Source organism: Saccharomyces mikatae (genome assembly GCF_947241705.1).
Source record: "Saccharomyces mikatae IFO 1815 strain IFO1815 genome assembly, chromosome: 15".
NCBI lineage: Eukaryota > Fungi > Ascomycota > Saccharomycetes > Saccharomycetales > Saccharomycetaceae > Saccharomyces > Saccharomyces mikatae.
Window position 1 is genome coordinate 310,302 of NC_079270.1, and position 24,250 is coordinate 334,551.

Sequence of the window (24,250 nt, forward strand, 5' to 3'; positions counted from 1 at the left end):
CCCCACTAAGACCCTGAGGTCCCTGAGGTCCCTGAAAACCTAAAAACATTCCACTAAGCACCGCCAGTTTTTGGAAGAGGCGTACGGGCTAGTTAGTCTCCCGCAGGAAGAAAAATAATAATAATTGTTTAAAATTTTCGGAATAACGGGGCGATAATGGCTGCTTTTTTTTTTTTTTAACCACAGCAGAACCTATCAAAGTTCTTAGAGACTCTTGGATATTATCAATTCTTCTATTCTGACTATCGCGGATTTCATGTACCCTTTGCCTAGTGTTAAGTATTATTAAGAACTCTTTTAACCATAGTATAAAAGCTACTCTACCGTCGTCCGCTTCACTAATATTGCAAGAGTTCCATTTAATAGAATAAATACAGTAAATTCAGAATTTCCATGTCAAATAGTTCATATACACTTACATATTCCACACCTGTGCCATCAAACGAGTCCCTCATATTTTATTGTGGCAACAATGGAATTATGGAGGATAGTATTCCTGGTCCGCTACGAGCATATTATGCGTGTGGAATGGAATATGAATCGGCATTGGCAACATTGACTAAACAGATGCCAGGAACCACATTTTCAGCTAACATGCATACTTCTTCGGATACCATTTTGTATTGCGGCTTTTCTTCCACTATTGACCCATCGAAGAATAATAGTTCCCCTTTTGATAGTTGGAATTGTGGTAGAACATATGCTAGAAGTTATGCTTTGTCCGATGCTCTTTCACTAAAGCCAACTAATGTATTACAGTACTTTATATTTGCATTATTTATTACCTGCATTATTTTATAGAGAGAAACGAAGTCATACTCAAATACTTATATAAAGTGAATTTGTGGGTCAAAATCACATTTGACGCGACCATCAATTACGGCCCTTTTTTATTCCTCGAGAAAGATTCATTAATTGATCTTTTTTGGCTATGTTTTTTTTACATAAGCTTCTTTAGACATTACCTATAAAATAACAATCATGAACTTTAGTGGAAGCTGAAACGCAAGAATTGATGATAAGTAATATGATAATGAATCACAAACATATGAATACGAATTAGCATAAATATTCTTCTGTAGAATATCGTTCCCATTTGCGGAATCCTACATTCTCGAGAATAACTTGTAGTTATGCTCTGCATACCTACTATTTTCATTTTCAACATTAAAATCTGTAAATTTATCTTAAAATTCTTACATTCTTACATATTTAGAAAATTTAGATCATATATACTACAAAAAATAAGTAAAATTCTCTTCTTCAAGTAAAAATACGTTCTAAAAATGAGCAACTTCCCCAAAACCATATGAGAAACGGAATTGAACCGTGGTACTAATAATGCCCATTCTAAGAGAAGTTCTGTTGTATCTTAAGATGAGATACCTCAGTATGACAATACATCATTCTAAACGTTCATAAAACACATATAGAACAGTCTCACAACTAACAAATTGAGCAACATAATGTAAAACTCTGCCTTCCTTAGCTGAACTAATCAAATGTATAAATACCTGAACAATTAGTTAGATCCGAGATTCCGCGCTTCCACTATTTAGTATAAACCATATCTTATATAATATATAGGATAAGTAACATCTCGTGAATCAAGTTGATAATTCGTCTTGACAACAAAAGTTACTTCCCTAAGATAGTATATATTAGGATTATCAGGACATCCCGGTATTAGTTTTTTTCGTAATAAAACGAAATCAAGAAATAATAGGGCGTGTGGTCTAGTGGTATGATTCTCGCTTTGGGCGACCTCCTGACATAACAGGGGGGACAAAAGCATGCGAGAGGCCCTGGGTTCAATTCCCAGCTCGCCCCTTCTTTTCTTCATTTTTTTCTTTTAAAGAAAAGAGTAAATATCAAGGTACTTCACTTCAGGTAGCTTTGAATACTATCGGCGCATATTTCCTAGGTATCAAGTCATTTTTATTGATATATATATATATATGTTGATAATTAGTTGTTTAGTAATTTGTAATGATTAAGAATAAGTCGTTCCTTCTTATTTTATATAAGAGAGGTATATAAAACACACGCTGATTGGTTATATTAAACCAAAAGGTTCAGACATAAATCAGAGTGTTGATGATAAGAATTTGGTGATGACTCATCTTCTTATATACTAAGTTCTGGACAATTAATAGATCTTTATCTTATTAGTGCAGGAAATTCTATAATTACAATTTACCTACTCCAATTTAATTGGTATCACCATAAGAATGTTAGTATTCATTTACCCAACATTATTAGTATCATGTTAAAGAATGTTCGTCATCAACTACAACAATTTATATGAATAAATGTATAGTAGTAATCACTTATTCCAACAATATATATATACATCGTTTCATTTAACAATTTCATTTTTGAATCATGTATAATATTAAATATGCAATTCTAGGTATGCTGAATAAATTTACTTGGTATGACAATTTTCTTTTGAGCTGTTTGTCCTTCCCCGTCTCCTTGCAAATAATCTATTTCATGACTTTCTATTGTTAATTTAACTGGAATACTACTTTCTTTCTCATCTGAACTTGTCATTAAAAATTCGTAAGTTGACCTTGATTCAACATCGTTGTCTTCAGTTTGCTGTAGCGGGAATTTACACCACGTAGTAGACGATGTAGACGTTGAAGTTGCTCTTGATGCGAACGTATTTGTGTTTTGATTAGGCAATATTCTCACGTCAGGAGATGTTGTTCTCGTGGGAAGTAATTCTGTTTCATTTGCAAAGTCTTGTGAATTTACTATCGTTCTAGTATTATCCGTTGCAGCCATGGTGATGGAACTATTGGTTTCGGAGGTAAAAGTGGTTTGAACAACGTTGCCCTTATCGTCGAAGACAGGCAGTCTACAGATAGGACAAGTTTGAGAACGTTCCATCCAGTTCTTTAAGCATGATAAATGGAGTATATGACCACAAGGTAATCTTTTTGGTTTCTTATTTTTATTCTTCCACGTTTGCTGGTTAGTAGAATGTATTAACTCATCCATACAAATGATACAAATATTGTCCTCATTTGCAGAATTTTGTAGCTGTTCTACAGTTACAGTGAGAAGGCTGTCATCAAGCTGTTTATTATTCCTCCAGATTTTCCATAGACCTGTGGCACTTTGATATAACGCTAAGATATCCCATATAACATCCTTCAAAAGCATCATGGGCATCCTAAATGGTATCAGCATCGACAAATGTAGGGCCGTTTTCAAGAATCTTGTGAAAACGTCAATTGCCTTTTCATACATAAATTTACCTTCTAGACCGGTAAATTGTCTATCATCATCGTCATCACCATCGTCATTCAGCGCATGCTGAGATCCGTCAAAATCAACTCTGTTTCCATCTGAAAGATCGTCATGGACAATATGGTTGCCATCATCAGACTGACTTTGCTGTGAGCGGTAAAATTCCCAAAAGTTCAGGCAAGTTTGTAAAAATAAGTTAAGTAAATCAATCAACAGCATGGTAAATTCCATTACTTGCATCAAATACAGGGAAGTGGAAACAATATCAATCTTTTGGTTCGTGTATATGGATGAAATGCAATGTACTATAATCTGGTAATCTAGAGCCGCCAATAGTACAAGGTTTAATGAGAACCTACTGAATATAAGCGTTTTCATCGTGGTGGAATCGTTGATTGACTGTAACAGAGCTTCCAACCTATCTTTCAAGATCCAATGGAAGACCTTTAGATAAAGTAGTAGTAATCCGAAGAATGCCACTGTAAAAAAATATCTTTCGTGGAACATAGAGGACATAAACAAGGTATTTATAATGGTAAACGGTAATCTTTCAAAAATGTGCTCATGTTCGATAAGCCTTAGTTCACCAAATAATAGTCTCGTTAAGAGATGCCATAGCAAAGTAGAATTCAACAAGACGAATATCGATAGAACCATTAAATTGAAACCCTCATTTAGTTTGAGTGTTACTTGCAAAAAAGAGACACTTGTCTTGGTGGCCGAATATACGCAATAGAACGTGAGCAGATAGGTGATGACTATGAAGACAACCAGCTGTTTCCTTCTATTCTCAGGTACCATATTATTAGTCTGTCTTTCCCCCTTCTTTAACGAACCGCAATTGATAGACAGCTTTCTGATTAAAAAAAACAACAGAAAAAACGGTGGAAAAAAATCGACCTGTATAACTCCTATTCAAACGATTTTGCGTGGTGGTAGAAGTGCGTTTTTTCGTCTTGTTAGAGCCTATAGACTCTTATCCTCTATTAAAATGTCTACTTTGATTTGGATTCAGCGGTGCACTTTTGTAGGTGTCCTTAATTTACATTTTCCGGGTATGTGCCATTCAACAAAAAGGAAGCGCTAACCAAATACTATGCTATCGTTGAGGCTGCTAGATGGAAGAATCATCATTGTAGGTCATGATTTAGTGCATACATAAAAGAAGTGGAACAGACGTAAACAAAAAAGGAGAGGTAAATTACATATACGTGTGTATATAGCTCGGTTATGAAGAGATAAATTTTCAAGTTATGATAATGATACAAATGTTAATATAGATATAATTAGGATACAGGAGCACAGGAAAAGGCACAGAAAGTCGACGGTTTTCATTTCTTATTGCCCTTTTTTTCCACTTTTAATAGTAACGCTTTATTTATATGAGGCAAAACACCACCTGAAGCAATCGTAGCTCTGATCAAAGAATCTAATTCATCGTCACCCCTAATGGCCAATTGCAAATGTCTTGGGGTGATTCTTTTGACTTTAAGATCCTTAGCTGCATTACCGGCCAACTCCAGCACTTCAGCAGTCAAATATTCTAACACCGCAGTCAAATAAATGGCAGCTTTGGATCCTACTCTTGTTCGGCCAGTAGCATGCCTTTTTAGGTAACGCTTAATTCTACCGACTGGAAACTGCAACCCAGCCCTTGCCGAGGAGGACTGAGATCTCAATGAACCGCCATCTTTAGCGCCTGATTTACCTTTACCTCCATGAGCTTTTCCTGACATTGTATTATGTTATTTTATGTGTGACTATAGTAGAAATTAAAATAATGATTATCCTGACTACAGTACGAGAGAGTCCACAGTGGTTTCTAGTTTCTGATCTATGTTTCTTTTACGGGATAGTAGTTCAGCTTTCAAGTAGAGCAGTTTGCTCTACTTTTTTGTTTTTTTTGTTTTGTTTTGTTGTTTTTCGTGCACGGAGCGAACACCGCGGCGGGTTACGCAGCAGCGGCACCACATTATTGATCGTTGTAGAACACATATCAAGTTAGAGTGTGCCAACCTAGTATGACTACGTACGGTTAATCTTCTAATTGAGTCAGAACTGCCCCGAAAAAGGAGAACGCCGCTATCCTGAGCATTTGTTCACTACTGCTATATTACTCTGTTCTAGTTCAAAACATGGTAGACGGCTGTTGTCCAATATTCTTTCCTCCGGGGCGGGCGGCCACCCGAATGTACATTCTGCGGGTAATATAACAGGCCTTAATTTACTTAACAACGTGCGGGGATTTAACACCATTGCTCATTTTCTATCGCTGGTCGCGCCATGCAATATATAACGCGACAAATATACATTGTTTCAAGGCAAGTCAAGGACGATAGCGGCAAACTTTTACTGAGAGTACATGCGACTGCTACTAACGGCGCTGATGATCGAGTAAGGAATACTACATGAGGCTTTGCAGCTGTAAAAAGAGGCATGCTTGGGGGAAGAAAAAGCAGTTACTGCGTGTGGTACAGTCTGCTGGCTACAACCTTTGTCTTCATCTGTGATGGCGTATCACAAGCACAATTGCAAATGCCTATAATGACATCAGTTATATCGCATCGAACTTTTCTCCTCTTTCAGCCTCTTTAATCTTTATTAATATATTCACTCCGCGCAACCCATTACTGGCCGCATGATTCATTCATCATTTCCTCTTTCGTTTTCAATGATAGAATGCAAATCATTTTTCCCTTCTTTTCTTTTTCGAAACTGACGGCGCCCCATAGAATATCCAAATCAGGAAATGCCGCAACTTGTCCGTTTTCGTTTCGCCTGCGCTTCAAATCCTCCGCGAAAATATCGTGCCGGTTCCGCGAATGTTGTACTACCGTTTCTACGCAATGAGCCTTTTTTCACTTCTTTCTTTTTCCCTGCCTTTAGGATGGCTTGGCTATGGGATTACTCAATATGGAATTTCTTTTACAAGATCGAGATTTTTACAGGGATTTTATCACCATTACTACCACCCTCGCATGTTATTGTTATGCTTTTCATCTGCAACTTTTATATAAGTTATACGTGATTTCGCTAGCTGGCATATTTTGCTTTTCGAGTTGGGAGAGGGCGTTAGGAAAAATTAGAACAAGGAAATTACAGTCACTATAACATAAGTAATGATACGTCCATTATGTTCAAGAATCATTATCGCCTATGTATTCACAATTTCCCAGTTGTTACTTGCCACTGATGCGTGGTCACCCACAGATAGTTATGTTCCGGGTTCAGTGTCGTGTCCCGATGACATAAATCTGGTGAGAGAGGCTACATCTATTTCTCAGAATGAGAGCGCATGGTTGGAAAAAAGGAATAAAGTCACCAGTGTAGCTTTGAAAGATTTCTTGACAAGAGCTACTGCAAAATTTTCAAATAGCTCGGAAATTCTTTCTAAGTTATTCAACGATGAGAGCAACGAAAACCTGCCGAAAATTGCTGTCGCTGTTTCAGGTGGTGGCTACCGGTCCATGCTAACTGGTGCAGGAGTTTTAGCGGCAATGGATGACAGAACTGAAGGTGCTAATGAGCATGGGCTAGGCGGCCTTCTGCAAAGCACAACATATTTATCCGGTGCCTCGGGTGGTAATTGGCTAGTCGGTACTTTAGCTTTAAACAATTGGACATCTGTGCAGGAAATTCTTGACAACATGCCGAACGATGATTCTATTTGGGACTTGTCGGATTCTATAGTTACGCCGGGTGGCATTAATATATTCAAGACCGCGAGAAGGTGGGACCATATTTCTAACGCCGTCGAATCCAAGCAAAACTCTGACTATAACACTTCTCTAGCCGATATTTGGGGCAGGGCTTTGGCCTATAATTTTTTCCCTTCTTTGTATAGAGGCGGTATAGGCTTAACTTGGTCTTCTATTAGAGATTTCCCAGTGTTTCAAAACGCCGAGATGCCTTTCCCAATTTCTGTTGCTGATGGTAGGTATCCTGGCACAAAGGTAATCAATTTGAACGCCACGGTTTTTGAGTTTAATCCCTTCGAAATGGGATCATGGGACCCTTCTTTGAATTCATTCACCAACGTCAAGTATTTAGGAACAAATGTTTCTAATGGTGTACCACTAGAAAGAGGCAAATGTACAGCTGGGTTCGACAATGCCGGCTTTATTATGGGTACTTCTTCAACACTATTCAATCAATTTCTCTTGAGAATAAACTCTACTCACTTGCCTAGCTTCATTACAAGATTAGCAAGGCATTTTCTGAAGGATTTATCTCAGGATTTTAATGATATCGCCGTTTATAGTCCGAACCCATTTAAGGATACAAAGTTCCTTGACAGTGACTATACCACAAGCATTGTTGATTCAGATAGCTTATTTCTGGTTGACGGTGGCGAAGATGACGAAAACGTACCTGTTTTGCCGCTAATACAAAAGGAACGTGATGTGGACATTATTTTTGCCGTGGATAATTCAGCTGACATGAGATTGGCATGGCCAGATGGTTCTTCTTTAGTCCATACATATGAACGTCAATTTGTTAAACAAGGCCAAGGTATGTCTTTCCCATATGTCCCAGACACGAATACCTTCGTTAATTTGGGCTTGAATAAGAGGCCAACCTTCTTTGGTTGCGACGCCAATAATTTGACCAATCTCCAGTACATTCCACCCCTAGTTGTTTACCTTCCTAATGCGGAATACTCTTTTAATAGTAATCAGAGTGCTTTCAAATTGTCTTATTCCGAATCCCAGAGAAGAAGTATGATCCAAAACGGGTTCGAAATTGCTACCAGAAATAATTTTACCGATGATCCTGAATTCATGGGTTGCGTCGGTTGCGCCATTATGAGACGTAAACAGCAGGCCTTGAACATTACTTTGCCTTTAGAATGTGAGACCTGTTTCACAAATTATTGCTGGAATGGCACTCTGGACACTACTCCATTACCAGATGTCGAGAAAGACGTACACCATTCATTTATCAACGTGGGCAGCTTCAACAGCTCCATAGAACCACAGGAAGGTCATTTTGCTGAGTCTGCAGCTCTTCACTCATCCCTTTCATCTTCGACTTCAGGAATCCCATCGGCTACCGCCACCTTTGAGAAAAAGACAGCTGCGAATTCTGGATCACATTTATCTGGCATGAGTGTAAATTTCGCTGCTATAATTACGATTGCCCTCCTAGCACTTACTGGAGCAGTGTGATACTTCTCACTTGTAAACAGTATGCAGAACAAGAAAATGAAAAGCAAATAACTTGTACGACAAGGTAACGAAACTTAAAACTAAAAGACTAACATGTCCTTTAAAGAATTAAAATAAAAAAGAAAAAAAAACATCCCCTCCCTGCATTGAAGAATTCCTTTCGGTCAAGACTAAGTATAAGGAACTTCACTAATGACATTTGGAGGTCTATACATAGCAGAGACCTCTCTTAGAAAATATAATTTATAACTATAAACCTAATATCAACCGTACAATAGTTTACTCTTTTTGGTAGCCGGAGCTGTCACTTAAATATACTCAAAAGAGAGATATCAAAATTACCCTCGCCATAATCGCGATGTAATTTTTCACGGACTCAAGACTGAAAAAATTTCAGAAAAATTTGCAGAGCAAAAAAGTTCCGATGAGATGAGCCTTTAACTCGCTAGACATAGTGAAATGGTTTCATATCGTTTAACTTTGGCAATATCTAATACTACTCTAGTAGGGACTCTGCTAAACTCATAACAAATGTCCTCTTCCGCCCCCAAATACACCACTTTCCAAGGATCACAAAATTTTAGGTTGCGGATTGTTTTGGCAACATTATCTGGGAAACAAATAAAAATTGAAAAGATCCGTTCAGGTGATTTGAATCCTGGTCTAAAAGACTACGAAGTTTCGTTCCTAAGGCTGATCGAGTCGGTTACCAATGGAAGTGTTATCGAAATTTCATATACTGGTACCACTGTAATCTATAGACCTGGTATTATAGTTGGCGGTGCATCCACTCATATCTGCCCTAATTCTAAACCAGTAGGTTATTTCGTCGAACCAATGTTATATTTGGCTCCATTTTCAAAAAAAAAATTCTCGATTTTATTTAAGGGCATAACTGCATCTCATAATGATGCTGGTATTGAAGCTATCAAATGGGGGCTGATGCCCGTTATGGAAAAATTCGGTGTTAGAGAATGTGCACTTCATACATTGAAAAGAGGTTCACCACCACTAGGAGGTGGGGAAGTACATTTGGTTGTTGATTCTTTGATTGCTCAACCAATAACTATGCATGAGGTAGATAGACCTATAATTTCATCAATTACTGGAGTAGCATACTCCACCAGAGTGAGTCCGTCACTTGTGAACAGAATGATCGACGGCACTAAGAAGGTATTGAAAAACCTAAAATGTGAGGTCAACATAACAGCAGATGTCTGGAGAGGTGAAAATTCAGGAAAGAGTCCAGGTTGGGGTATTACTTTGGTAGCTCAATCCAAGCAAAAGGGTTGGAGTTATTTTGCAGAAGATATCGGTGATGCAGGTTCCATACCTGAAGATCTTGGTGAGAAAGTTGCCTACCAATTATTGGAAGAAATATCAAAGAGTGCAGTAGTTGGTAGAAACCAGCTTCCATTAGCAATTGTTTATATGGTTATCGGAAAAGAAGATATTGGTAGATTAAGGATTAATAAGGAACAAATAGACGAAAGATTTATTGTTCTCTTAAGGGATATAAAGAAGCTCTTTAGTACAGAAGTCTTTTTAAAGCCAGTTGATGAAATGGATAATGACGACATGATAGCTACTATTAAGGGTATTGGTTTTACAAACACAAGTAAAAAGATTGCATAGCATGTTATAGTACTATTTTCAAAATATTAAACTACTGTATATGAGTTATATATATATGATTATTTAGGTGTAACTTTATATGGACAAACTGTTCAAAATAGGAGACCACTCGAAAATTATCGCCATTTTATGGTTCTTTCTTTGTGACCTGTATAAAGGATCGTCAAAAGTGTATTCAATAAGTGCATGAGAGACCGATACATCTCCCAAGTAGTAAAATATTATGATATAAAAAATCATGGTTTATATGTAGACCCTATCATCAGAGTGTGATTTTCAATTACTCATCTTCATCATTGAAATCCAGATTAATCCAACTTGGCCATGCTACTTCCTTTCTTAAAAAATCCTTGAATATGGTAAACAAAAACTGTTCTAATTCTCCAACGCTTCTCAATACGGAGCCCTGTCCCTGATATTGTTCACCTATTTCAGTTTCAATCTTCATATTCCTCACAATAGATATTCGCTCCAATGGCTTAGTGGCTGCCAGAATTGGTCCCTTAGGATCCAAAACAACCTGATTGCCGTCTAGTGCAGGATCACTAACATCACACAAAAAACTGAAAAACAGCTGCCTCGATAAACATGCTGCGATGCAAAGAGAGTGGAGCCCGATGTCACTAATGGAAAGCTTCACTGGCAAAGTCATAAATTTCTCAACGGGATAATTCAGTACAAGGTCGGCACCAATTGTGACAAGTAGGTCACCTTTATACTCAACTTCCAACAAAAATTGTATATCATTAGGAGATGGCATAACCACGAGTGGCTCGGAATTTTCATTCGATTCTTGCTGATTGGCTACACTACTCTCAGTAACAGCATGCTCTGTTTCGTCTTTGTCACTATGATTTTCATTTGTTTCTTCATCAACCTCTTCTCTGATTGAATCATAAAACTCATCTAGAGGATCTGTTATTTCTTTCAGAGTTATGGCAGGACCAACTTTCCCCAGATCAAAATCTAGTACTCTAAGATTGCTGACGTAGCTTGGCAATTGAGTATTCTGCAAATACGAATTCAAATGTCTTCTAATAAGGTCATTTAGTCTATTATCAGCTTCTAATGTACTCCAATTGATATCAAAGGACATTTGGGATTATTTGAAGCCAGTGTATGACCTGCTTCATACATTACACAGGGTGGCATGTTTTTTCTCAAGCAAGAGAAAAAATCAAGGTTGTGTATCCTTTGAAAAAACGAGAAGTATCTATAATGAATTATAGAACAAAGACCCAAACAATAAATGATTAAAGGAAACCGAAAATAATGGTTTCGATGATAAGGGGCTTGCAGATATCGATACTTTTCAGGAAAGCGATGCTAAAGCCAATTGTAAGATATCCCCTTAGAAGAACTTTTTTTGGTTTGAGCACTACTAATCATGCTATTAGGGAACAGCGATATGTCTTGCGCAAGACCATAAACGCCCCTCCTAGTATTATTTATGCAGCTGTGTCAGAAGTTTCTCAGTATAAGGAATTCATTCCCTATTGTACTGACTCCTTTGTAGATAAAAGAAATCCTGCAGATAACAAGCCTGTAATTGGGGGGCTTCGAGTTGGTTTTAAACAATATGATGAAGAATTTATATGTAATGTCACTTGCAAGGATATGATAAATGGGGATGACGCGTACACGGTTGTTGCAGAAACAGTTTCTCATAATTTGTTTCATCTTTTGTATTCAAAATGGACCATAATGCCTCATCCAACTAGACCAAACGCGACCATGGTGGAACTTTTGCTACGATTTAAATTCAAATCTCGATTATATAACAGTGTTTCTCAAATATTCGCCAAGACTGTAACTGAATTAGTAATGAACGCATTTGCTAAGAGAGCTTACAACTCAGTAAGGCTGGCAATGCTAAAACCTCCATCCAAAGAAAGCTCCTCATAATTTCTTTTGTGCTTCTTCAGATGAAAGTATCATGTCATTGAGGATAGAACACATGCATGGTTGACTTTTTTGAACTATATAAAAAAGTTGTTCTGTATAATTATGCTTATAGTATTTACTCCTAATAAGTTCCAACGGTGACAAGAGATAGCAGTATGCTCAGTATCTTGCAAAATTACGTCCAGTCTTTCGTCACGGTTAACAAATCGATATGCGGATGCCATTTGATTCAGTCACAAGACACGATTGTCTTGGGTATTTAAGTAGCTGTGTGCGAATAAAAGATAATATGACCGAGATTGGCACATAATGCTGAAAGAGTGTCTTACGCATCTCCTCCTATTGATTGACAAGTCTGACTCTCTAGTCACGATTAATTTGAATGTGGTGTAGAGGCATAATTATGTACTACCATCAAGTAATTGGTCCAGATGAACACTTGGAGGACGGTACTTTTTTACCTTTCCTTGACTACCATTGGATTTCGGAGTAGAGCGATCTCCAGAGTCAATATCTAAATTGTATGCTGCGTGACCGAATGGATTGGTGCTATCTGTAAAATTTCCAAGTATTTGGGTAGCACCCGGTTCCCTTGGAGTGCTAGACAAAGAATCATATATCGCGCTATTGTTGCTTTGCTGAGACCACGTATTAGAATTGTTAGCATCACACTGCAGAATTTCAGTTGGTGAGATAAACATAGAAGACCTAAAGTTCTCGTTGCCATCTGTTTTATTATTCAAAAGGTTTAGAACAGATGTAGATCCTAGAGTATACAAACTCATACGAGATGACTTGTTTTTAATGACTTTTTCTGATATATCACTATCGTCAGAATGAGAAGAAGTTTCACTCTCAGCATCATTAGAGCCCGATTGAAAGTAGAAAGGGTCGTATTGATATTGATTTTCCAAGTTTCTTAACTTGTTTTCCCTTCTAGCACTTCGCCATGACTTTACGCTCAGTGCAATCCAAGCACCCGTTAATGACAATAAAATTGCACCTAAACAACCTGCAAACGCAATAAACACAGTACCATTGGGGTGATGCGCCTGATATATAAATTTGTTCCCATTTGTTACTGGGATGTAAACGCTGGAGGGTATAATAGATGAAGTTGAAAGTCCATTGAAGTTACTCCATGCACTAGAGTTGGAATTTAAACTTGTACTAGAGTTTGAATGTAAACTTGTACTAGCACTTGAAGTAATTTTGGGCATTTTACTTTTGGAGGTCGTATTATGGGTTGAGACAACATTTTTGCTGGTGGCTGAGCTTTTACTTAACGATGTTGTTGTCTTCGCAGTAGAACTGGCTTTACTAGAATTATCCTTAGCCTTTGTACTAGTTGATAAAGAGGGCAAATTTGCAGCGGAAGCAAGTTGCCATTCATGTAAGGCGAAGAAATTAAGCAGTAGTAGCACTTTCCAAATGGAAACTTTTGGTAATCTCATTGTGTGGTAGTTGTAAATCTCCACTGTCGATAGTTCCTGATATTCCTGTTTTACAATAAAGCGTCCTTTTGTTGGGATATATCTAGGAAATAAAGCAGAGTGAGATAGACAATACATGTTACATCCTTATATTGGAAGAAGCATGGATGCAAACCTTTTTCATTTCAGCAGACACTTTCAATAGATCAGAAGATCGCATCTAAAACAGGAAAGAACGATCTGAATTTGTTTGATTTATCCTAACATTTCGTGGCTCCTCTTTTAATAGAACGGTTTTCCTCACAGATGGCACTGTGTTGACAACTTTTCGTGTAATCCTTGTCTACGTAGAGTATTCTTTCTTTTCGTGTTCCCGTTATGCTTGTACATAAAAGACACGAAAACCGCCAAATTTTCGAGAGGAATGCAACAAAGTACAGCCTCATGCCGTGTCAGCGAACACACAGTTTCAAAAGCATTCTCGTTTTCACAAAGTTTTACAAACAGTTAATAAGAATATGAGAGAGTCAAAGTAATGGTGACATAATTGAATGGACTCTTTTCTAAACTATATTGTAGCATACTCTTAAGAGTTTCTAATCATTTTTATATGCGTATAAAGTATCTTCCTAGTACTCCTAATGCGAATTTGATGCGTGAATGATTTTGTTCTCCTCCCCTCTCTTGTTCCTTCATTTTAAAACCTCCAATTTTCATCTGCTGATTCTATGGCCCATTTGAATTTTTCTCTTAAAGTTTTTGTGAAAATCTTCTCGATTGGAACATCATATTTTTTGCAAAATACCACAGAAAGCCTAGGGTCTATATAATTAATTTTGGAGGTGCCCAGAGAAACTTGAGAGTTTTCCTCTTTATCTTTCAACTGGATCGAACTGGTTTGAATACGCTGTTCTAGCTTTTCTACTTGTGCCTTTATCTTTTCCACTGAATTCCAGGTTGATTTTAGCTCGATTTCACCAGTTTTCAATTCCTTTTCAAATTCTTGTTTCTTTTCTTCAACTTTCTCTAACCATTCCTTCAATTGACTTTCAGGCAACAACTCTTCCTTTTCAAATTTTCTCTTGTCATTTTCTCTTACAAATTTCCTCTGGTATTTTTCAATTTCTCTTTCAATAATTCTCTTATGGATAGTGGCCTCATCTTCTTTCGTCAAATCATCAATTTCTTCGAAATACTTTGGTTCCTTCTTCAAGAGATCCTTTTCCAGTTGTAAAATAGCCCTCTTGCAACGAATCTTTTGCCATTCCAACTCCTGTATTCTATTATTGGCTTTTTCCACTGTTTGTGCATGCCCTTTCGTAACGGTCCTTTGATGGTTACATAAGATAGCGACAGTTCTATTCGCTGCATTGTATTTTAGTAACTTTTCTGCTACAGAACCTTTATTCGGGATTAGATCTAACTGATCTTGCATCGTCTTGGAAGCATTATACGTACGGAAAACTTTTGCAGTTAATCCTGGCATATAGTTCTGCAGATATTTATTCAATATAGATGGATCTAAACGATCAAACAGTTGATGACCTGGTTGCTTGGGTGGTCTCTTAAAGATCGTTAAATTCTTGAAAACTTGTTTATCCACTTCTACCTCTTGATAAAATCTGATAGAATCTTTACCCAGAAAATCAAATATGACAGTGTTTGGAGGCTTCAATGTAACATGTTCATATCTCAACGAACAACAGCCCACAGTATCTGCCTCATCTTCCGATTTTTCACCACCGGCTCTAAGGGCAAATACATCAATCAAATAAATAGCGACGGCCTTTTGGCGCTCTAGCATAACTTTGCTTTTCAAATTTCTCGTGTAGTCTCTTCTGATAGCATCGATATATGATTTCAATTGTCTTGCCTTTTCAAACTTCTTGAAGTCACTCTGGCCCTTCAACGACGAGTTTGCTGCCAATCTCACGTATTTGAATGAGTTGAATATATTCTCTCTCCACATGGCTAACCACTGAACAGTGTTATCGTGCCTAACCTCTCCCCACTTGTGTCCTTCTGGAGCTGGTGGAATAGGAGCGTCCTCACTTAGGTTCAGAACGATATCTTCAGGATTCACTCTTCTTTTCAGCTTACCGGTCTTTGGGTGAGCGCCACGGCCTCTAAACAAATCGGGAGGTTCTACTTTGAAATTACCCACTTGTTCCTTTCTACCATCTAACTCACAGAATTTATAATCTTCCTCAAATTTTTCTCTTTCTAAACGAATCTGTTTCTTCTCTTGGGAGGTCAGTTGCTTTTTCTGTTCCTTTTGTAACTGGAAGTAGTCGAACATCTTGGTAAAATCACAACTAGAAAATTCTTTTATTTCAATATCGTTGAGGGGACCGCCATTTTCTTTTAATACTTGCAAGAAATCATTGAAGAAGTTCTTTTGAAAAACAGGATTTTTGGCGTGGTCACTCTCCAATAATGCAGCAAAAAACCCAGCTACCTCCTCAGCTTGTGGAGGTAAATCTACTGGTTTCCCATCGTAGTATAATTTGATGTGAGATGGCAAGGGTTGGTACGGTGGGGGAAAGATAACACCGTTATGTTTCAACGTAACCCATTTTATGGTGTCATCTTCGTTTTCCTTTTCCCACCATTTATATTCATCTTCCTCATCTTTCACTTTTTGGTCTTCTTCGTCCTCTTTCTTCTTTCTTTTCTTTTTTTCTTGGTCTTCTTTCTTCGTCGTCTTTAACTTAACGTCACCATCTTCTTTCTTAATTTTTTTAGGCTTTGGAGTTGTGCGTTTCTTCACTTGTGGCGACGGTGGTGATGATGACGATGGTAGTCGTTCGGTCTTTATTTTCTTAGTCTTTTTCTTGGAAATTGTAGAAATTGCTTCATCACTATCATAACCGTCCGCATCATCGCCTTGGAGGGAAGCAGTGTTTGTCGACTCTATCTTTCTTTTCTTCAAAGTTTGAGACAGTGGCACATCATCTTCATCAGAGGACAACTCACGATTAACTTTGGAAGCATCAGCAATAGTCATTTTACGCGTTATAGGTTTCGAGCCCGTCCTTTCTTTCTTCGTTATTTGTTTTTTCACTTGCTTCTATACAAAAAATAGCGTTTTTTAGGTACCTAGAGCAACCAAGAAAATGAGAAAAAAGAATGAACTTGCGATGGTGTTAAGAGGAAAAATATATAATAGCTCTTGATGTGCATCGATTACTCAAGAAGAGGGAAAGATGCTGTAAAGTTGAAAAATAAAAGAGCTTTTCATGGCTGGTTTTTATTCGTTTTTCCTTTTTTTTTAAAGACTGCAGCGGCGATTACCCGGTTAAGTACCAGGGCTCTCTGCCCAACGTACCTTTGTGTAAAATAGTATACTTTCATATATATATATATATATACATAGTACATGTGTGTACTCACTTCTATGATGTTGAGTTTTGATGGGAATAGTATTAAACGCTTACATATTAGAATGCATCGTCCGTGGCCAGAGTTTGCAAGTTCCACTCGGTTTCAAAATTCGTCTTCAAGGCGCCAAGCTTGTTAATAATGCTATTGCAGGCGTTTTTCAAGGCATCCTTCGGGTCGTATCCCTCGGTGGTCTGTATTCTCAACTTGAACCGGGCGAAGAAAGGATGCTCAACCTTATAAGCGGCAAACAGCACCTTTCTATCGTTCAGGAGCTCTGCGCGGATCAGATTACCCAGCGTGTGGTCTTCCTTCTCAAACGTTATCACCACTGCGTTGGGGGCTTTAGTGTCGGGGTCAATCTTTAACTTGGACTCCCCTTCACCCAGAAGGAACAGTTCAAATCTGTCTGGAGCATTCATTATGCAGTGGTATGCAAAAGTATGTGGTTGGTTGACTGCGTGGTTAGTGTGGTCTAGCTTACCTAGCTTGTCCGCTCTTCTCTTGACATAAGCTCTTGCGTGTGCTAATGCAGTAAGCCCAGAATTTTCGCGGATGGTTCAAGAACTATGGTCCGGGTAACTAAAGTATTGTTAGCAATTGGGTAGCACCTATGCAGACAATACTGTGCAGGTGTATCCTATCGACAATGCGTACATTATTTGCGTGTATAATAGTCTGGGATTGTGGATGTCATAGAAATACACCTGCTGCTAGTATGGGCTCCCTAAATGATGGACCAATATTATGACGGTTACCCGTATATAAAATTTTATGTCCGTACGGGTAATGAGTATTTGATTTTCTAGTGGTTTTTTTCATTCGCAAAAAATCGCTTTCATTTTGCAGTTCTTGAGCATACGTGATTTGCAAAACAACTGTCACTCCCCTCTCTACTATACTTACCTTCCTCCTTTCCTCACCGGTATTGCTAATATTCGAGACACCGTATTCTACTTTTCAGAACCGTTCACGTACCACGCTTTCTTTGTACCCCTTCTCTCACAACAGGCTACATTATTGAGCGCTTTCAGTATAATCTGTCTACCCTTTTGTTGTGTTCTGTTTGAGAATAATTGGAAAAGGAAAAAAATAACTAATAAAACAGGTTACAAAGCACAAAAAATGTCACAGGTCTGGCATAATCCGAACTCACAGTCAAACGATGTGGCTACCTCTAATGATGCTGCGGGCTCCAACGAAAGAAACGAAAGAAACGAGAAAGAACCTCTCCTCCAGGGAAACCAGTCGAGTTTTGTTCAGCAGCAACAACGCATTACTTTGCCCTCGCTATCTGCCTTGAATAATAAGGAAGAAAATGGAAGAGATTCTAATGGGCAACTGCCTTTAGCTTCTCATGGTACTCACATATTAGGTTATCCTCCTACACATCCGAATATCATACCCTCAATCACAAGTGATTCTACATTTAAACAGTCTCACGAGTACCAACCTCACCCCAAGTCTTCTTCCTCATCTCCTTCTATAAACACTTCGGTTATGAACGCTGCTTCCGCTTCAGCACCGGCTCCTCTTCCTACAGCAGGAGGCGCCAGCTTTTCTTTGTCGAGATTTGACAATCCATTACCGATAAATGCTCCTGTTCACACAGAAGGTTCGCAAAGCTATAACTGTCCCCAAGAAGAAGAAAAAGCAAGTCAACAGACCCAAGATCACAAGGAAGTTTCCGCCGGTGCGCAACCTACTGATGCCACCAAGTCTGCCAATGATCATATAGATACTAATGACGATAATAATAATAATAATAGTAATAATAATAATGAGAATTTCAACGAAGAAGACCCTGATTACAGACCTCTAAATGTCAAAGATGCCCTTTCTTACCTTGAACAGGTCAAATTTCAATTTAGTTCGCGTCCCGATATTTACAACCTCTTTTTAGATATTATGAAGGACTTCAAGTCACAAGCAATAGACACACCAGGAGTCATTGAAAGAGTATCTACATTATTCAGAGGTTACCCAATTTTGATTCAAGGATTCAACACTTTCTTACCTCAAGGTTATAGGATCGAGTGTTCTACTAACCCGGACGACCCTATTAGAGTCACTACCCCCATGGGTACTACAACTGTGAACAATAACATCAGTCCACCTGAAAGAGGCACCATAGATGCACAGGAACCCAGTTCCCTTCCAGAAGCGGACGGGAACGGTACTCAACGATCCCACAATGTGCCCATGGTGCCTTCGAATGTTTACCACTCAGAACAGAACCAAGATCAACAGCAAGTTTTGCCTCTTTCAGCTACATCTACCGGGTTACCCTCGATTCAGCAATCTGAAATTCCTGTACATCATCAAATTCCTCAAATCCAACCTTTAGCGGTTCAAGAAGATGTCAAAAAAAATGTTGACGTCGAGTTTAGCCAAGCCATAAGCTATGTTAATAAGATCAAAACTAGATTTGCTGACCAACCTGATATTTATAAGCATTTCTTGGAAATACTGCAAACTTATCAACGGGAACAAAAGCCAATAAACGAAGTCTATGCGCAAGTGACCCATCTATTTCAAAATGCACCAGATTTACTAGAAGATTTTAAGAAATTTTTGCCCGACTCTTCAGCTTCTGCAAACCAGCAAGTGCAACATGCTCAACAACACGCTCAACAACAACAGGATGCTCAAATGCAGGCTCAGGCGCAGGCTCAAATGCAGGCTCAGGCTCAGGCGCAGGCTCAGGCGCAGGTTCAAGCTCAGGCTCAGGCGCAAGCTCAAGCCCAAGCTCAAGCAGAACAGCAGCAGCAGCAATTTTTATATCCAGCATCAAGCTATTACGGTCATTCTAATAATCGAGGTATCCCTCAACAAAACTTGCCACCTATTGGAAGTTTCTCACCCCCAACAAATGGTTCTACTGTACATGAAAACTATCAGGATCAGCAGCATATGCAACCACCCCATTTGATGCCCTTACCATCGATGGTTCAACATGGCGCAAACATAGTACATCAAGGGATTGCAAATGAAAACTTACCTCTTTCGGACTTAAGGACGTCTCTCACGGAACAGTACGCTCCTTCTAATATTCAGCAACAGCAGCAACAACATCCCCAAAGCATTAGTCCTATAGCAAATTCGCAGTATGGTGATGTTCCCGTTAGACCAGAAATTGATTTGGATCCAAGTATTGTTCCTGTAGTCCCTGAACCAACTGAACCCATCGAGGATAATATATCACTTAATGAAGAGGTCACTTTTTTCGAGAAGGCGAAGAGGTATATTGGCAATAAGCATTTATACACAGAATTTCTAAAAATTTTGAATTTGTACTCCCAAGATATTCTTGACCTTGACGATTTAGTGGAGAAGGTTGATTTTTATTTGGGTTCCAACAAGGAACTATTTTCATGGTTCAAAAACTTTGTTGGCTACCAAGAGAGGACCAAATTTATCGAGAATATCGTTCATGAAAAACATAGATTGGATTTAGATTTATGTGAGGCATTTGGCCCAAGCTACAAAAGGCTACCGAAAAGTGATACTTTCATGCCATGTTCAGGTAGAGATGATATGTGTTGGGAAGTTCTGAATGATGAATGGGTTGGACATCCTGTATGGGCTTCAGAGGATTCTGGATTTATCGCCCATCGTAAAAATCAATATGAGGAAACATTGTTTAAGATTGAAGAGGAAAGACATGAGTATGACTTCTACATTGAATCTAATTTAAGAACTATCCAATGCTTAGAAACAATCGTAAATAAGATAGAAAATATGACGGAAAATGAGAAGGTCAACTTTAAACTTCCTCCAGGTCTTGGTCATACTTCGATGACTATTTATAAAAAAGTGATAAGAAAAGTCTATGATAAGGAGAGGGGGTTCGAGATTATTGACGCTTTACATGAACACCCTGCTGTGACAGCTCCGGTTGTTCTGAAAAGACTAAAACAAAAGGATGAAGAATGGAGAAGAGCTCAACGCGAGTGGAATAAGGTCTGGAGGGAGCTAGAACAGAAAGTTTTCTTCAAGTCGTTAGATCATTTAGGTTTAACATTCAAACAGGCCGATAAAAAATTATTAACTACAAAACAACTGATATCGGAGATTAGTAGTATCAAAGTCGATCAAACAAACAAAAAAATTCACTGGTTAACTCCCAAACCAAAGAGCCAGTTAGACTTTGATTTCCCTGATAAGAATATTTTCTGTGATATCTTGTATTTGGCAGACAGTTTCATAAGTCATACTACAGCATATTCGAATCCTGATAAAGAAAGGTTGAAAGATTTATTAAAATACTTCATATCTTTGTTCTTTTCTATTTCTCTAGAAGAGATCGAAGAATCTTTACAAGCTTATAAGCAAAGTGTATCAGAATCTAGCGGATCCGACGATGGGGGTTCTAGTGTATCGAGGAAAAGGTCGTATCAACAGGAAATGACTTTGCTTGATATTTTGCACAGAAGCAGGTACCAAAAGTTAAAGCGTTCTAAAGATGAAGATGGGAAAGTCCCACAACTTTCAGAAGCGCCTGATGAGGAATCTAATATTATTGAGGAAGAAGAGCTCATCAATGAAGAGGCCAAAAATCCTTGGCTAACTGGGAATCTAGTGGAGGAGGCAAACTCTCAGGGTATGATTCAAAACCGTGGTATATTTAATTTGTTCGCAAATACGAATATTTATATCTTCTTCCGTCACTGGACAACGATATATGAGCGACTTTTGGAAATCAAGCAAATGAATGAAAAAGTCACAAAAGAAATCAATACAAGATCGACGGTTACGTTTGCTAAAGATTTGGATCTACTATCGAACCAACTTTCTGAAATGGGTCTGGATTTCATTGGTGAAGACGCGTACAAACAGGTATTGAAATTGAGCAGAAGATTGATAAACGGTGATCTTGAGCATCAGTGGTTTGAAGAGAGCTTGCGCCAGGCTTATAATAATAGGGCCTTTAAACTTTATACAATCGACAAAGTTACTCAATCGTTAGTGAAGCATGCTCACACCTTGATGACCGATGCTAAAACTGCAGAAATAATGGCGTTGTTTGTTAAGGATAGAAATGTCACTACGACGAGTGCGAAAGGCCAAATTATTTACCGCTTGCAGGTGCGTTCTCATATGTCTAACACAGAAAATATGTTCAGAATAGAGTTCGATAAAAGAACTTTGCACGTTTCCATTCAATATATTGCCCTTGATGATTTGACACTAAAGGAACCTAAAGAAGATGAAGATAAATGGAAATATTATGTAACATCGTATGCTTTACCACATCCGACAGAAGGTGTTTTGCACGAGAAACTGAAGATACCATTTTTGGAGAGGCTCATCGAATTTGGACAAGATATTGATGGAAAGGATGTAGATGAAAAGTTCTCGCCAGAAGGCATTTCTGTATCGACATTGAAAATTAAAATCCAGCCAACGACCTATAAATTGGATATCGAAAATGGGTCTTACGATGTTTTTACTCGTAAGTCTGCTAACAAATATCCTACTGTTGCTAATGATGATACTCACAAAGAAGTGGTTGTTCAGAAAAAGGAGCTGATATCAAGATTTTTAGACTGTGCGGTTCATTTGAGAAACGATCTAAATGAAAGCCAGAAAATAAGTATGCAAGAAAAATTTGAAAGTCTTAAAGACACTACAGCCAAATTGAATGTTGACGGTCAGGTAGTAGACACCAAAATTGAAGAAGCTACAAAGACGAAACAAGAGCAGCAAGAGAATTTGGCGTCTTCCGATGCGAGTGTGTTTTCTTCCACGTCTGATGTACCACAAGATGATAATATAGAAGTGATGCGAAGTACGGGACTCTCAGATACAGAGACAAAGATCTAGTAAATGACTCTCAACAAGGTTGCTACGGATGTTTATGGCTTAAAAGGGCACAGCCATCTGATATATACTCTTATATAATGTCAAAGATGTAACATTGTAATTTTAGAAAAGGAAATTGTAAGTGTTCTGCGGTATTCAAAACGTACCGATTACTTGCGAAAAGGTAAATGATAATATGCCGTGATTAGTACTTGAATATTTATACGTCTTTATTAGATTTTTTGAAGACATTATTTTGACCTGTTTTAAAAAGGGTATGGTATTATAAAAGGGCTAGTTCATATAAATACCCGATTTTTCTCTATATGAATTTCTTATTCCATATCAACGTCGACACCAAAATCGTCCAGTGATTCCCCCCAATCGTTGAACCATTTTTCGCGGGAAGCAGATCTGCCATTTTGAGCAACTCTACTTCTTACTACCTGTTCACCGCCTTCATTACATGTCTCTATCGTTGAAGTTTTAGGATTAGAAACGGTAGTTGTTTCGCCTCCATCAGGCGGCCAAGGAAGTGAGAGGATGATATCTTCTAACGGGGAGTCAACTTCATAATTGGATATATCATTCTTTGGAAAGTTGTTTCCATTCCCTGTGGGAATGCCATATGGCCACAGCCATAAATGGACAGGGCCAAGGTATAATATAGCATTGGTGTGCAAATCAAAATTGTAAGGGAAATTTACAAGTCCTTCAAAACTGGATCTTTGTTGCTTCAAAAGCCCTTCGGCGTCCCTTTCATGTTGAAGTGTCTTTGATTCAGGATAGATTCTCCAAGTGTTATAAATCAATTTCTGGATCAACCTTCTGGAGTCAAATAGAGATTCGAGCCGATCCATATCCCACGACTCAATTTGAGATCTTCCGTTCACTATTTGATTAAATAAACACCGTAAGAAAAGGACCGTTATCGTTAACAGGACAAAAAAATTCAAGGGACTCAAAATTGTTAAAAAGGTTAGTTCTGATTTTTTGAAGAGGTATCCAGGAAAGTTCCTCCGTTGCCAAATGAAGCATATTCGCTTAACTTGAATGCAAAATAAAATACTGGTAGTAATAATGATCCAAAATAAGAATCTTAAGAAATGCGGATAGTTTCCGAAGCCGACACAATTCATAGTCCAAGGGCAATGATGATCCATCATTAGAACGCATTGGTTGCAGGTTTTACAATGGTGAGAACGCTCTGGTTTATAATTCTGGCACTTCTTACAGAAATTCGGCCAGATGCCAGGAGTTGGTTGGTAGTTGGGTAAAGGTCTTCCGGGATTCGTGTAGATGGCCAAATAATAAGAAAACCATATCATTGACAAAGAAAACTCAAATCCTATTTGTTTCGCTATTGGCAAGAAATTGGATAAAATAAAATAATGCGCACCATAACCTATAAATGATATCAAAAGTGTTGGTATAGCTATCCCTAACCAAGGCCATCTCAACTTTACAGCCATAGCCAAGCGACCAACTATGTTTTGATAAAATTCTGTATGATGTACCACACCATACAAGACAGTGTTCAATGTTTCTTCTATTCTCTGCGTTTTGTAAACGCGAGCGAGAAAAGTTATATAGGAAGCGTAAAATATACACGAAAACAGCTAGTAAACAATGGAAACAAGCTCTATTTCAATTACAAAATCA

At 38.2% G+C, this 24,250-nt stretch overlaps 11 protein-coding genes and 1 non-coding gene across 12 annotated transcripts; 5 read left to right on the forward strand and 7 right to left on the reverse strand.

Annotated features, from left to right (window-relative positions):
* Positions 1–1,725: 1,725 nt before the first annotated feature.
* On the forward strand, positions 1,726–1,830 carry Smki_15.trna8P. The gene is made up of 2 exons: positions 1,726–1,761; positions 1,795–1,830. It is a non-coding gene; the product is annotated as a tRNA-Pro (tRNA).
* Positions 1,831–2,409: 579 nt separating this feature from the next.
* On the reverse strand, positions 2,410–4,062 carry HRD1 (E3 ubiquitin-protein ligase HRD1; the record flags this gene model as incomplete). The annotated part of the gene is made up of 1 exon (XM_056225627.1): positions 2,410–4,062. The coding sequence occupies one exon, from the start codon at positions 4,060–4,062 to the stop codon at positions 2,410–2,412; it is 1,653 nt and encodes a 550-aa protein (XP_056079427.1).
* A 530-nt stretch (positions 4,063–4,592) lies between these two features.
* On the reverse strand, positions 4,593–4,997 carry HTZ1 (histone H2AZ; the record flags this gene model as incomplete). The annotated part of the gene is made up of 1 exon (XM_056225628.1): positions 4,593–4,997. The coding sequence occupies one exon, from the start codon at positions 4,995–4,997 to the stop codon at positions 4,593–4,595; it is 405 nt and encodes a 134-aa protein (XP_056079428.1).
* Positions 4,998–6,380: 1,383 nt separating this feature from the next.
* PLB3 (lysophospholipase) lies at positions 6,381–8,429 on the forward strand (the record flags this gene model as incomplete). The annotated part of the gene is made up of 1 exon (XM_056225629.1): positions 6,381–8,429. The coding sequence occupies one exon, from the start codon at positions 6,381–6,383 to the stop codon at positions 8,427–8,429; it is 2,049 nt and encodes a 682-aa protein (XP_056079429.1).
* Positions 8,430–8,960: 531 nt separating this feature from the next.
* On the forward strand, positions 8,961–10,064 carry RCL1 (rRNA-processing endoribonuclease; the record flags this gene model as incomplete). Its single annotated transcript, XM_056225631.1, has 1 exon — positions 8,961–10,064. The coding sequence occupies one exon, from the start codon at positions 8,961–8,963 to the stop codon at positions 10,062–10,064; it is 1,104 nt and encodes a 367-aa protein (XP_056079430.1).
* A 280-nt stretch (positions 10,065–10,344) lies between these two features.
* On the reverse strand, positions 10,345–11,160 carry MDM12 (ERMES complex subunit MDM12; the record flags this gene model as incomplete). Its single annotated transcript, XM_056225632.1, has 1 exon — positions 10,345–11,160. One exon carries the CDS (start codon positions 11,158–11,160, stop codon positions 10,345–10,347), a length of 816 nt encoding a protein of 271 aa, XP_056079431.1.
* Positions 11,161–11,336: 176 nt separating this feature from the next.
* COQ10 (ubiquinone-binding protein COQ10) lies at positions 11,337–11,969 on the forward strand (the record flags this gene model as incomplete). Its single annotated transcript, XM_056225633.1, has 1 exon — positions 11,337–11,969. The coding sequence occupies one exon, from the start codon at positions 11,337–11,339 to the stop codon at positions 11,967–11,969; it is 633 nt and encodes a 210-aa protein (XP_056079432.1).
* Positions 11,970–12,370: 401 nt separating this feature from the next.
* Positions 12,371–13,423, reverse strand: CSI2 (Csi2p; the record flags this gene model as incomplete). Its single annotated transcript, XM_056225634.1, has 1 exon — positions 12,371–13,423. One exon carries the CDS (start codon positions 13,421–13,423, stop codon positions 12,371–12,373), a length of 1,053 nt encoding a protein of 350 aa, XP_056079433.1.
* A 676-nt stretch (positions 13,424–14,099) lies between these two features.
* On the reverse strand, positions 14,100–16,409 carry TOP1 (DNA topoisomerase 1; the record flags this gene model as incomplete). The annotated part of the gene is made up of 1 exon (XM_056225635.1): positions 14,100–16,409. One exon carries the CDS (start codon positions 16,407–16,409, stop codon positions 14,100–14,102), a length of 2,310 nt encoding a protein of 769 aa, XP_056079434.1.
* Positions 16,410–16,842: 433 nt separating this feature from the next.
* RPB11 (DNA-directed RNA polymerase II core subunit RPB11) lies at positions 16,843–17,205 on the reverse strand (the record flags this gene model as incomplete). Its single annotated transcript, XM_056225636.1, has 1 exon — positions 16,843–17,205. One exon carries the CDS (start codon positions 17,203–17,205, stop codon positions 16,843–16,845), a length of 363 nt encoding a protein of 120 aa, XP_056079435.1.
* A 703-nt stretch (positions 17,206–17,908) lies between these two features.
* Positions 17,909–22,609, forward strand: SIN3 (transcriptional regulator SIN3; the record flags this gene model as incomplete). The annotated part of the gene is made up of 1 exon (XM_056225637.1): positions 17,909–22,609. The coding sequence occupies one exon, from the start codon at positions 17,909–17,911 to the stop codon at positions 22,607–22,609; it is 4,701 nt and encodes a 1,566-aa protein (XP_056079436.1).
* Positions 22,610–22,923: 314 nt separating this feature from the next.
* Positions 22,924–24,060, reverse strand: PFA4 (palmitoyltransferase PFA4; the record flags this gene model as incomplete). The annotated part of the gene is made up of 1 exon (XM_056225638.1): positions 22,924–24,060. One exon carries the CDS (start codon positions 24,058–24,060, stop codon positions 22,924–22,926), a length of 1,137 nt encoding a protein of 378 aa, XP_056079437.1.
* Positions 24,061–24,250: the final 190 nt, after the last annotated feature.